This window comes from Nematolebias whitei, chromosome 2, assembly GCF_014905685.2.
Source record: "Nematolebias whitei isolate Nwh7 chromosome 2, NemWhi1, whole genome shotgun sequence".
Classification (NCBI taxonomy): domain Eukaryota; kingdom Metazoa; phylum Chordata; class Actinopteri; order Cyprinodontiformes; family Rivulidae; genus Nematolebias; species Nematolebias whitei.
In genome coordinates this window covers 6,968,067-6,981,854 of record NC_056499.1, presented here as the reverse complement: position 1 = coordinate 6,981,854, position 13,788 = coordinate 6,968,067, and the positions used below count along the sequence as shown (strand labels likewise).

The 13,788-nt window shown below is 39.3% G+C and overlaps 1 protein-coding gene across 1 annotated transcript in view; it reads right to left on the bottom strand.

The window, feature by feature from the left end:
- The window catches only part of furina (furin (paired basic amino acid cleaving enzyme) a), a 107,412-nt gene that overhangs the window by 15,430 nt on the left and 78,194 nt on the right, over nt 1-13,788 (bottom strand). Inside the window, exons 7-10 of the mRNA XM_037689787.1 lie at nt 13,376-13,464; nt 6,397-6,569; nt 5,052-5,264; nt 1,475-1,575 (exon numbers count right to left, since the gene is read on the bottom strand). Of these exons, the coding sequence (XP_037545715.1) occupies nt 1,475-1,575; nt 5,052-5,264; nt 6,397-6,569; nt 13,376-13,464 (576 nt within the window). The remainder of the gene's footprint in view (nt 1-1,474; nt 1,576-5,051; nt 5,265-6,396; nt 6,570-13,375; nt 13,465-13,788) is intronic.

The following is a 13,788-nucleotide window of genomic DNA, read 5'->3' as shown; positions in this document are numbered from 1 at the left end:
GCTTTCAACCAGCAGGTGGAGCGTTAATTAAAACAATGAGGTTTTAGTCTAATTCTTGCCTGAATTTCATTAAATCTTCCATCAACATGTGCTTTGAGCCCGTTTCTGCTCTTCAGATGAACAATGTGCGCAGAGTAAACCTAACAAAATGAAACTTTGTTTTGGGAGTGATGCAGGCTGAAGATGGAGCAGGCTCAAACAAAGCTCAACAATCTGCCTCTCTGACATCCACCACATGCAGACTTTACATTATGTGGACTTTATTGTAGATTTATTGAAAATAAAGCATTATATGAAGTACATTTACTTTAAATCTTACACTTCAAAAGCACTCCTAATTGGTCTTTTTCTACCACCTCTCTGTTGCAAAATTACTCGCGCTACACGAGGATCAATTGAAACAGTTATTTTGTCCCGCTTTTAGTTCAGCATGACCAGATAAGAACGATTAGTCCTCAGATACTTCGCCTAAAAGCACAGTTTGAATATGTGGCAAAAAGTTTGAAGAACAGGAACTGGAGCTAAACTACAGAGGAAACAGACATCACTGGCAGTTTCTGCTGATTGTAAGAGCTTTAAAAAATATCAACAAAATGATCGAGTACACTGTAAAATATTCATGTTTCTATAATGAGTATTAGCTGTTAGGAAACGTCAGCCTACATGTAGAAACTGATAACAGGACATTATTTAACCTGACCTTTGAAACTGGTTTCAAAACTCAGGTCTCGTTGACCATTTTGACCCAAGGGCTGGAGGAGGGTTCAACTCTGGTTATTGAGCTTTATGCCGGTTATTTAACTGCACAGCCTGATGAGCTAGTTGTATGCGCGTACAGTAGTCCCTAGTTCATCGCAGGGGATCCGTACCCTGAAGCCCCACGAAAAGTGAAAAATGTGAAGTAGGAACAGTACAAGTAGTAAGTAGTATTTGAACACTATGCGACTTTGCAAGTTCTCCCACTTATAAATCATGGAGGGGTCTGAAATTTTCATCTTAGGTGCATGTCCACTGTGAGAGACAATCTAAAAAGAACCAGAAATCACAATGTATGATGTTTTTAATAATTTATTTGTGTGTTACTGCTGCAAATAAGTATTTGAACAGCTGCCAATCAGCTAGTTTTGAATTTCAACAACAAGCTGGTTTATCCACTATGAAAAGGTGCTGAGTTTATTACAGCTCCTCAGACTGAATAAGTCTTTTGGGTAAAAGATGAAACGTTTCAATAATTTTTTTTGTTTAAATTATTTATTTACTTAATCAGTCCAGAAGATCAGACTTGTTAAGATTTTTCTACCTGGATTATTGAGCATGCATCAGAACGTGTGCGTGTTGGTTTTCACGTTTTTTCTTTTTCAGCATTTACTTGGAAATGATTTTTAAAAAGTCAAGACAAATGGGCAAAAATGAAAATGAGGCACTATAGCTGGTGAGCGATGCCGAACTCAGAAAAGTGACGATGAGCGCTTACTTTGCTTCCAGGGCGAGAGCGATGATCCCAGCAGCCAGCGGGGCGGAAGCAGAGGTGCCTGTGTGGGAGTCGGTGCATTTTGATTTCAGGTCTGTAGTTACCTAAAAAAGGAAGCGCACAAAAAGCTCAACTCCAACAATTTATTTCAATGATGTATGTAATATCACTAGAAATGTTAAATCAGGTAAAAAAAAATTTTTTTGTTTTACAAAATGAGCACGAACCTACTAAGTGCACTTGAATTTATCCCACACTTTATGTTTTTGCTAAAGGGTGAAACTGCGTAAAGATGCACGACATGAGAGTAAACGTGAGCGCCGTCAGCCATGACAATCAAACGGGAATATCACGTTCTTCTCTTTAAGGAAGATTTATTCTTAATGTTTTAGAAAGAACAACTTCAGCAGACATCTCCAATAATATGATCCACAGAAGAGAGCCGTGGTTTCACTGAATTTCGCCCGTCGCATAAATGAAACGGTGAATTAATGCAACGAAAATTTAATTTAGTACTTACAAAACTCTGTGCTATAAAATAAATAAAAAACTCAAGTCCAACTGAATGATCCATAAAATAAAATTACTGAGTAACACTGATACAAAAACAGCTGTCAGAATCAGAAATATGATCACCAGTGATTAAACTTTCCCTTTTCCACACGGTAATAAATGAGCAGGAAGAATTTTTTTTATGATTATCGTACTTTCAGAAGTATCAGAATAATACAATTACAACATTAACTGAAAGAACCCAATAAATTAGACTAAAAACAGCCCTTACAGACGTTCAGATCTTCTCTCCTGCATAACAAGCGATTCCAGCATCTCTCCATCACTCCCAGCTTCAATCAGTGACATCATCACTAAACGAGTACAACACAGAAGCACTCCAGGATCAGCTATAAGTCACAGAGATGTCCAACTCTCTGTCTCGCTGTTAGGCTGAATATAAAAAAATATAGACAAGTGCTCAGGTCTGAGGAGGGTTAATGATTCCTAATCATTTTAATGACTCCAAACTGTAAAAAGGTGAAAAAAGTTGCATTGTGATTCATTTAAACTGGTGTATCATAAACATGTTGGTGTGAAGCTGAAAAAAATAAAAATTTTAAGTTTCAATTCGATTCCAAATATCGTCTCCGGGCACATTCACATCCTTCATAAAATGCCAGTTAGTAGAAAGTTATGTATCAAAGGAAGCAGATTGCATCAAATCTCCACTTCATCCCGTTAATCTAACGTTCATCTTCAGCTAATTGTTTCCAAGCTGTTAACATTCTTTGGGCACGTCATGCTTTCCTGAGGGGTCACTGAGGCATTACCAAGGCTGTCAAGAGAAACAATCTGTCTGGTGGACTTCCTTTCAGACATGTTGGGACACTCCTGAACAAAGATGTCCAGAAGACACCTTGACTGGCTGCCTGAATGATTTAAAATGTCTATGTTCTAAGCTGAGGGGCAGCCACTCTGGTCTGAAGTTTGCACTCCTCTGAATGCTTCTAAATCAGGGCTGTTCAACAAAACTGCTCAGGGGGCCGCAGGTTCTGAAAGCCAGCAGCTCGGGGCCGGACATCCAGTGATTAAAATCATAAACCAAAGTTTACAATGATCTGTTACTGGGGGGGGGCGCGATATGGCTCAAACATATCGTGATATTTCAGAGCATTCTGACGATAACAATAAATTTTGTGATACAAAAAAAAAAAACATAATTCATAGTTATTAATTTGACAAAATTAACTTAACATGTTGCTTTGCAGTATTATATAAAAACTAAAAAAAAAGTGTTAATTTTACTGAAACTACTTTATTTAGTAAAGTATTCAGTCTCAAAGTATAAAAATAAAAAATAAATATGATCCTTCTGTTATTTAGATTGAAAAAGTCCGCACAAAATATAGAACAACAAAATCCACCACAAAAACTAAAGTGCAGGTGCAGTTTCCCAAAATAACTAAATAAAATGAAGCTTAAGACCTGTTGAGCATAAATGTAACGTACAACAAAATATATGTTGCCTTTAAATGAGCTATAACTTCCACAACTTAACAAGGTGATCAGCTGACCCTGAAGCTTGTGGTGTTTCAGCTTCCTCTGTTCCTGCAGGAATGATTCATGTCTCTGATCACATGACTCTGTTCTTGGTCCATGGACTGTGGAACTCAAGAGACAGACCTGCACGTGTTTGTACCAGCAGTTTAGAGCGGGGTGGGGGGAGAGAAAAAGGCCGAGCTGCGCTGGTGGGGGGGAGGGAGAGACAGTTGAGCTGTCACTGTCTGTACCTGCAGTTTAGAGCTGGATGGAAAGACGCAGCCGAGGCACGCGTTGTTTGTTTTTAGCATTTTAGCTAGCTAGTATTGTGCACAGCTAATTAGCGTTACGCCAGTACTGACAGGTGGAGGGGCGGCAGTTCAGTTAGGTAGTTCAGCACATTCGGTTCTGTTAACGGGGCGGGGCAAACACAGACTTACTTGCGTCATGAAATTAGCATATCATGATATCATTTATTTTCCCGGGCAAGCTTTTTTTACCGGGATTATTGTGAACGATATGATATGGCTCAGCCCTATCTGTTACCTTTTCGATTTGTTTATTTTATGGCTTTGAATCATAAATGCAATAAATAGAATTCAAAACCAAAACAAAAACAATTTATGAAGTGGGCTGGATTTGCCGCCAGTTGAATAGCCCATCATGTTTTAGAGCAGTGATTCTTAAAATTTTAAACCACAAAATAAAAGTTGCAGAGACTCAGAACTCCAACTGTTGCTGGCTGATACGTACAAACATTGCTACAAAAAAAAAAACTCTTCTAAAGATCAATCATCTATTTTTTAACTCATTTATGACTTCGGTTTTTACCTTTTTTTTTAAACAATTAGGGCTAAATACACTTCAGCAATCATTTTTTAAAGTTAACTTGATTTCTTTAAATCCTGTTAAGATCCCCCCCCCCCCCCCCATGTGGTGTTTCAAGCCCCACAGTAGGGTTAACTTTGGAAAATAGCGCTTTAGGGGATTTCTAACAAAGGATTTTGTTTTTTATTCTGCCAATCCCTTCCTGACCCATGAACAAGCCAAACAGATCAGCAATGCGTGCACTCCAGAAACCAAACAAAAAAAGCTGCAACGCTTCTTTCAGACATTATTGTGGTTTTCAGTTCTGGCAAAACAGGCAGTCCCTGTTTTCCTTCTTTTAAACGTCAGTATTTTCTGGCAGTTATTTGGAACAGTAAACTGCATCGCTAGGTTTAGAATTTTGTAGAAATTCACCCTGAGCAAAGAAAAACTTGCAACAACCTTTTAAAAAAATACAGAGGGAAAAATGGGGGAAATAGTATAATGAAATTTGCGCACTTCGACCATTCTTTCAAGACAAATATATATATATATGTTATATATAGGTCATATATTGGTGACAAAGAGTGCAGATCCACTAAAGTTCATTTTAGAAGCCTGCAGTCTCCTTGTTTCAGCCCAGACGAAGGGAGAAACTCAGACTAAAAGCTGGTGTTTTGTGTGAGGGAAACAAGACGAGGCAAAGACAGAAAGGACACTGCACACAGCCACAACTCACTATCTGTTTCTCATTAAGGTTTCCCGAGCTGTAGGTGGTGGCGAGGGTAGAGGAGCAAGCCTCGCTGTACCAAGGGACGTTGCCGTTTTGTGTGGTGCTGCTGATGGACAGGGTGTAGATGCTGTTGGTGTAGCCGTCACAGTTGCAGCTGTCCTTCTCTCTTCCTCCGTTCCCTGAAGCCCACACAAAAATGGAGCCCAGACCACTGCGACCCTGGTGAGAAAAGAAAAATATATTTAGATAAACGGATAAATGAGAAAAGCACTTCCTCTCATATAATTACGACACAGAGTAACAGTACACAGACAAGAACAAAATCTCATTCCATCTTTAATAAGAGTCCCAATTACAGGAGAGGAAATTCATTACATGGCGCCTTTCAAAAAGGCCCCATTAAAACTCGGCCTACACCACAGAGGCCTGGGTGGTCACTCAGTAAATTGCAACGAGCTAAATATTGCATGACAGCAGTGCAACACAAAGAGGATCAAAATGACAACAGCTCATTGTAATAAATCATCCGAGCTCTCAGCTTTTGAAGTGCAATAATTTTCATCTAAGAGCTGCTTTATTGTATTGAGTGGCACCATCACTCTCTGCACTGATCAATTCCAGCTATGCGCCACCCAAACACTATCTGACAGTGCTGTCACTGTGCCAATTATCCTGGCAGTCAGTGTCAGTGGTTCCAATCAGCTTTATGGCACCAGTCCTAAATGCTGCAGCTCCACAACAAGAGGCCTCGCTCTCTGGATCAAGGGCTTTTTACAAAAAGCAGATGTGACAGTAAAGAATGTAATTTGTATTTTTAATTTGTTGATTTGTAAATTTCTCTTCATTGTGCTAAATAGAAACGGCTGTGATCCACAGCAGGATTGTTGACGTGCCACTGCGCTTCCTTTGTTCTCTAATATTCAGATTGTTGCGTCGTTTGATACCGACAGACAAGTTTTTAAATTATCTTGTAAAATCTTTAAGTGTATCCGTTTATAAAAGCTGTGGTAAATGCTTAACTCAATCTTTTTAAAAGCACATGGGTTATAATAAATAAACAAGGTAGCCAGACTACTAAAAAGTGTCGCCCTTCAGCTGAAACAAATGGCTCGAAGGAAAAAAATAAATAAATAAAACTGATAACATCCAGGGCTGCTTCTATGCATTTTCTCAGATTCTCCTCCCTGGTGGTTTTTAGAGGACATCACTTCCCATTTGTAAATGTCAAGGTCAAAAACCGTTTTGTTCTTCCCACTGGTGTCCTCTCATGCCCGAACAGTTCAATTACTTACAGCTGAAAGGAAGCAACACGCAGGCAGTAAATAACTCTGTCGTACAATCGGACACTCGCCTCTGTGACTCCACGCAGGAAGGCTTCCTTGGCCAGTTTGGCAGGTCCATCAACAGTTTTGCCATCATCCTCTGGGCCCCAACTGGCGCTGTAGATGTCGATGTGTTGGGGATTCAGACTGAGAGACTGGGCCTCCACCATGTCGGTCACCTCTCCGTCCAGCATGCGCACACCTGCAGCCGCAGTACCAAACACACACAAAGTGCTTCTCGTTAGGGATTGTGGAATCATAAAAAAAAGGATGTTCACTTTGTATTTAAATCTCTAATGCATATGTGTCAAACTCAAGGCCCGGGGGCCAAATGTGGCCCTCGTTGACATCTTATCTGGCCCTCAAGATGATATGTGAAAAAATCTTGAATTTTTTCAGTAATCTTTGATTTTGATGTCAAAAGCACAATAGAGAACATCAAATGAGACCAATCAAACTCTTGTTGAGGAAACTGTGACCAAGAAAAGATGTTGGGCATCTGATTTGAGTTAATGTAGTTTTCAAAATTGGCCCTTAGTTTGAAAAAGATTTTAATTTTGGCCCCCCTTTTGTAAGTGAGTTTGACACGCCTGCTCTAATGCATACAAAATATGGAAATCATTAACACTCCAAACTGAGCGTTTTAAAATAAAAAAAGTTACTGAACATCAATGAGAGCTTTTTAAAGGAAATGGCAACAATAATGAATATGAAGTAAACAAACACAATGAGAGAACCCTGTCGTTCTTATCTGCAGTACAGCACTCGCTCTCGTGCTAGGCGGATGCCTCCTCTCCCTCTCCTGCCTTTTTTTTGCTCTCCGTCTGTGTATCGGAGCTCCTATTTACACATCTTCTGAAACAAAAACTACTGTCATGGATCTGGTCAACTGGACTTTCAATGCAATCAACACAACAAAGCGACAGGGTCCTGGAGAGCCCTCATGCCCTGCCAAGACTCACGTGGCAGGATACATCATGGATGTGGGGAGTTTGGGAGCTGATGTGTCTTTTAGTATTGTCCCAGGAGGATGCCAAAGACGTTTATATAATTGGATTCATGATAGCAGGGTTTCTGCTTTCTGGCATCAGCAAATTCCTATGTTATCGGCTATTAAGGAAGACAGTGGCAGCAGTTTCAACAACGGCAAAACTGCCGAGTCTGTGTGAAGGTTTGGTTTGTGCTTTGAGCACTCAAAATCAGCTGATTTACGAGCTAAACCGCAAGATGGAAGCAGAATCGCAGGCCACCTGTGGCTTCTGGGACTCGCCAGCATGTTGGAAACAACCTTGGAGGAGGCTCATAAGCACGGACCAGTAGAATGCCCACTAATCTGGCCATTTTGGATTTTGAAAGTACCAGAAGGACTCAAGGCTGACAAGAAGTTTGCCTAAAAAAAAAAATCAACAATTGTGGCTCATCTGAATCTGACTCCCCCGGTTGGCCTTGAAAACAGGCCGACTTATCAAATTTCTCCTAGGATATGTGTAGACTAAGGAAAAGCTTAATTTATCGCAACCCCCCACCCCAAGAACTTTTGTGAAGGCTTATCAGGACTGCCGGCTGACCAACATCTTATCAGGACTATGGTCTAGCAGGAAGTGCTTCATGGAGAAATCTCACCGTCTTGACATCAAATGCATATGTAATGTGTTTATAAATGAGCTGCTGGTAGTTTTTTGATGTCTTAAATCGTGTCCTGATAGGACAAGGTGTGAAGAGATCTTTTTTTGTAATGCCACTATCCTATCCTCATGGCATTTTCCCCTTTTCTATCTAAAAAGTTTTCTGAAAAGGATAAGGGGCCGCACTCTCAGGAGCAGCAGCAACATGCACTCCGTCCATCTTTCGGACGACTGTACGAACATAACCTCACTGTATTTCAGTACAAGGACAACAAAGCTTATTCTGATCCTACATCTGAAGTACCGGAATGCAGATTTGAAACTTGAAAGTGCACAAAAACATGCAAGAAAAAGCATTATTACAGTGTTTGTTTTTTGTGTGTGTGCATATTTACACATTCATTTACAATGCTATACCGGTGTCATTAGATGTCTGTTTATTGGTGCACAGCTGCTATTTATGTTCTGAGCATCCACCGTGATGCCACTGTGGACCTGAGAATATAATTCAAACTGTATCTCTATTGATTTTCTCCAGTTGGTTGTAAAAGAAAAAGAACAAAGAAATGAGATCAGTTGAATTGTGGGTGAAGCATCTCCTCAAGTGTAGAGCAGACCTCTGGGACTAAAAATTCATCAGGAGATGAAAGCAAACAGTCCTTTGGCTGAAATTAGAGCAGCTCTGAGGGTAAATTGGATCAGATTCTTACTTTCAGAGAAGTGAACAACACGCCCAGAGTTTATTCACGTCATTGACTTCAACTAAACTCATAATACAAAAAAATAAATTTTAAATTTGTATCGGACACTTTGAGAAAAAGAAAAAACTGCACAAAGTTGTGGTTTTTCTAGACAAGTGTCTAAAATGTTCTCTTTTAAACACTACAGACAATGTTGGGGTTCCTTCAAACTAGTTTGTTCTTTTTAAATAACTTAATAAAATTAATTTTGCTATTAAAATCAAATGAGCATCTTGGGCTTTCATACCAGCAGAGACCGATGCAGATGTTGGTGGAAGCCTGATGTTCCTGAGGCTGCACACAAAGTCTAACAATCGTGATTTATGTCAACAGCTGTAAAAGTTAAATATTTAATTTCATCCTGAAGCTTCCTGTAAACTGCTGTGTAAAAATACACACATCACGCTATTACTGTTGTAATTAGGCGACGTCTTTCCTTCTCTGAACTCCAAAAGACAAAGAGCTTGTTTGAACTTAACCGCTTTTGTATCTTCTTATTAAAATATAATTCTACAGTAATTAGTAATTTGATGCTGATGCAGGCCAACAAAAATAAGTTATTTTACCATCTTTAATCGAGGACGCTTTTGATCCAATAGATTAATAATTTAAAATGTGTTGCTTTATATTAAGCTGACAGTCAGGCCCGCGGCAGATAGCAGCCGCAGAAATCACGTACACCACGAGTAATTTATTAAATTATTGCAGTTTTTATTTTTCCTGTTAGTTTCTAAATTAAACTGCATAAAGTGGCTGAGAGTTTAGCTAGCTATCAAGCTAACTGGCTAACTAGCTGAAGCTAACATTTTTCTTTTTTGGCTTGCTAAAGAGAAGCAGCAACTAAGGATTTTAAAAATGGCTGCTGGTTGGATTCTCCTCGTGTCTTTATGTCTGGTATTAATCTATAGAAAATCCAGAGAATAATCCAGCACCCACGTCTATAACTTGAATTGAATCTGCACAGCTGCAGAGGGGAAAGCTTTGCAGAGAGTAGTGAAGGCTGCACAGAAGTCTGTTGGAGTCAGCCTCCCCACCTTCACAAATATCTGCACCTCCAGATGCAGGAAGAGAGCCACCTGCATCAAGAAGGACCCCACTCACCCAGCACACACACTTTTTGCTCCCCTCAGGAAGGAGGTTGAGGAGCATTAGGTGTAGAACCACTAGACTGAGGAACAGCTTCTACCCTGAGGCTGTTAGACTCATGAATCTCTCACCAGGATAATCACTATGAAAAAAACAAAAGGGAAAAATCACTGTGGTGCCACTTTGGGTGGTGGTACGTGGCTTGTCTGTGCTGCTGGTTGCCCGTGCTGCTGATCTCATGCTGCTGATTATCCCATGCTGTCGTGTTCATTCGTACCCATCTGCTTGCCATAATTTTGTTCCACCTCATGTACCACATGTGGTGGAAACGACAGTAAGGTTGACTTGTACTTGAAGGCTTTAGCTTTGAGTTAAGAGTCAAGTTGATGTGATTATTTTCTGAAATTTATTAAATTTTTGGCATTTTTGGATGATGCATATGTTGACACCAGCCAGACTGAATTATCTTGAATCTCTGGAAGAAAGCTTTTGGAAAAAACATTTCTTGTTTTTTGTTGTTTATTGTTTATTATTGCTAGCTACTAAAATTAACGGAGGATATGACTACCAAGAAACCAGTCTCAGATATGGAAGAAGAAGAAAAAAAGGCTGAACTTTATATCAGAGGAACTACGCAAGGTGTTAAAACTGGATTTAGAGAAAGAGCAGCAATTGAAGGCAGTGATTAAAGAAAAAGATAAAAGATCGGGGCGCTGGAAAGGAGAGTGGAAGATCTTAAGCAACATACAAGAATGGATGACCTGGTGATGACGATGAGAGAAAAACCATCGTACCTACGCACGGATCACAGCAGGTGACGAGCAGAGTGAGGATGCAACAAGAACAGAGCTGTACTCATTGGAACTAATTAATAATAAAATCGCAATAATAATATAATAGGTTATTAAGTTAATAAATACCAGTGTCTTTAATCTACAAATCTATTATTCTTCTGCTTTAATATTTAGAGATATTGTGCATCTAAGAACACTGGAAATGCTATATCGAGTTAGCAACAATCGTCTTCCTGCCTGAATTTAAAGTTGTTTTGTTTTTTTTAAGTTAAGGGAAAGTAATTATAATCTACGGTAGTCCTTTATTTTTGAAGTGAGCTAATTAAGAACTACTGTCAGTTACAGATGTGTTTCAGGTTTGGTGTCAAGCTGTGGAACAATTTAAGTGAGGAAATTAAGTTTAAGAAATAAATTAAAATGCAAGTTAATGAAGAGTTACAGGTTATAGTAATAAAAGTTGTGATGATGATGATAATAATAATGCTTGTAATATTAATGGTAATAAAAAATAGTAATGACTTATATTTATATGTATATAAACAAGTGTATATAGGGAGGACCTCATTATTATTGTATATCGTATATTGATATTCTGTTTGGTCCTTTTTATTTAATTTTGTTCGTGTGTGGTTGTTGTTTATGTACATTTTTGTTTTCAGGGGAATCCACAAGGAATTAAAAGAAAAGGTTAAAATCGTCATCTGGACAAGTTTCTTTTAAGATGGATCTGGGTTCACAGGCCTCTGATGAAGTCTTTCAGACGAAAGACGAAACGTTTCTTCCTAAAAGAAACTTGTCCAGATGACATGATTGAACCTTTTTTGTATTTATCTACCTGGATGATTGAACTTACAAACTTTATTATTTAAGGAAATGTGTATTAAGCCTTTGGTTTCTGCCTTTTCTTGGTCATAAAGTGTTTGTTTTGAAACTCTTCTTTGATATGACCAAAATAAACTATCCGCCCATCCATCCATCCATCTGCCCATCCATCCATACACCCACCCACCCAACCATCCATCCATCCAACCAACTAGCCAACCAAACTTCTTTCAGTTCTTACTCCACCAGTTTATCTTTAAGGAAGGAAAACGTCTGCAAACCAAACTAGGGATGTACGATATTATCAGCATGGTATCGGCCGATATTAGCAATAAAGTTCAATATCGGCCATCGGCCATTCCATCAAAATAACTCACCGATATAACAGGCGCCGTTTTTGTATGAAAACCCAGTGACAAGGATGCCTGCAGCGACGGCTCAATGTGATGACGTCACGCGCGCCTACCTGGCCTCACGGCAGAGAGGAAAATTCAATATATTGGCGATGTGGAAGTTTTATTCCGTTGGTGAAGATGTCGGATTCCAAAGATCTATGGACTACGTTGAGCCTCGCTACATCGTCCTCAGTCTGAGATATTTTTTCCAACGTAGACCGAGTTACAAGCCGTCATTCCGACGTCAGTGAGAAGCTAACAGCCGATAACTTGGGTGAGTTTTACCACAAACATTTGGACGTCGTGTTAGCCCCGTTAGCATGATTAGTCTTACTGAACAATGGACAGACAAAAACTTTGAACTTAAAAAGTCTGTCCTTCATGCACAGGAGTGCAGAGGATCCTATGCTGCAGCTATAGGAACCTGGAACAAGCCTCCACAAGTGAGACAGCATCGCAGGTGACTAATGCTAACAAATAACATTTAACACTTTTCATTTAATATAAGTTAAAGTGCTATGGCTGTTACTGAATATATGTCACCAGCTGTTACACAATTTTTGTAGCAAATAAGCCTAAATAAAAGGGCTATGTTCTGACAAAGGAAAGTATATACTGTAAAAATATCGGCATTGGTTATCGGCTAAATAAGTTTTAACATATCGGATATCGGCCAAAAATCCAATACCGTGCATCCCTAAACTAAACTAAAAGGAAAATTAAGTTGGAAACGCAAGAACTGAAAAAAGTTATTTTAATACAGTTACTTGACTTTTGTCAACACAGCAGTGTTACAACATAAACTATCCGCCCATTATTTTCATCAGATAATGACTTTTGTTAACAGTTAATAGTCCAGTATGCTTAACCGGAACTGGAGACTTGAAAACTAAAGAACAAATCTTATAAACCTCCTAAGTGTTTCTTATAAAAATCTTAGCTTTCTGTGACATGGATGATAGTAATCAAAAATATTCGTACAGTTTTGCCTTCATTCTTCTACATAGTAGAAGAATTAAATTCTTAAATGTGCTAAACTTTCCATCTCTAGCTTGTTCCGACTGATTTTACTCAGAAGTTTAAAACAATCCGACACCAGCCGTGAAGCTTATTAATAATGCTTTATACTGAAACAAAGCCAAAACCGACACCAGCAACATCCACATAAATGGCTGCTGCTGGTGTTGGTTTTGTGCTGAAAGCTGTTGACAATGTTTTCCCTTCACTCTGGATAAGATGCAGAACGTGACAAACGAGTTGCACCAGCTTTACATCCAAACTGCGAACAGAGAGCGTGTCTGACACTAAATTAAAGCAGACTGAATCAAAGCTACTGCTCTGTGTCATTTCACAGACTCCATCTCAGAGCTGTTACTCAATGCAAAACCAATACACTTACAGCAAACTGGGGTGATGCTTAAAAAGATTTAGTGACACGCGGAGCCCAAGAAATCAAGTGAAAATAACACAGGCACTGCAGGGCTCGTATTTCATTACACTATTTGACGTATCTGTCAGCTAAAGATATGATTCATCTACATCATACCTCCAATCTTTGCATTGTAGGCTACACCAACTCCGCAGATCCCGTTGTTGGCCACGGCTGCTACTTCTCCTGCACATCTCGTCCCATGCCTGGATAAGAGGAAAAATAAAGTGTGAGGGAAACATCCTTATTCTTGTAATTGACACAGCCTCTTACCGTGCACATACCCACAGGTTGGATAAATGTTTATTAAAGGTCGAAGGGAAAATGATTGGTTTCACCGTGAACTGTGGTCTGGCGGTAGACTGAGACAACACAAACGCATGGAGACAGGCTCTTGGCCCTGATAGCTTTGAACAAACAAATTCATCATCAGTGAACACAATCCATTGTGCATTATCTCCCATTTTGCAGCATTAGTAAACTTGAATTGCGTAAAGTCTGTATAAAGGCAGGGGAAAAAGACAAACCAC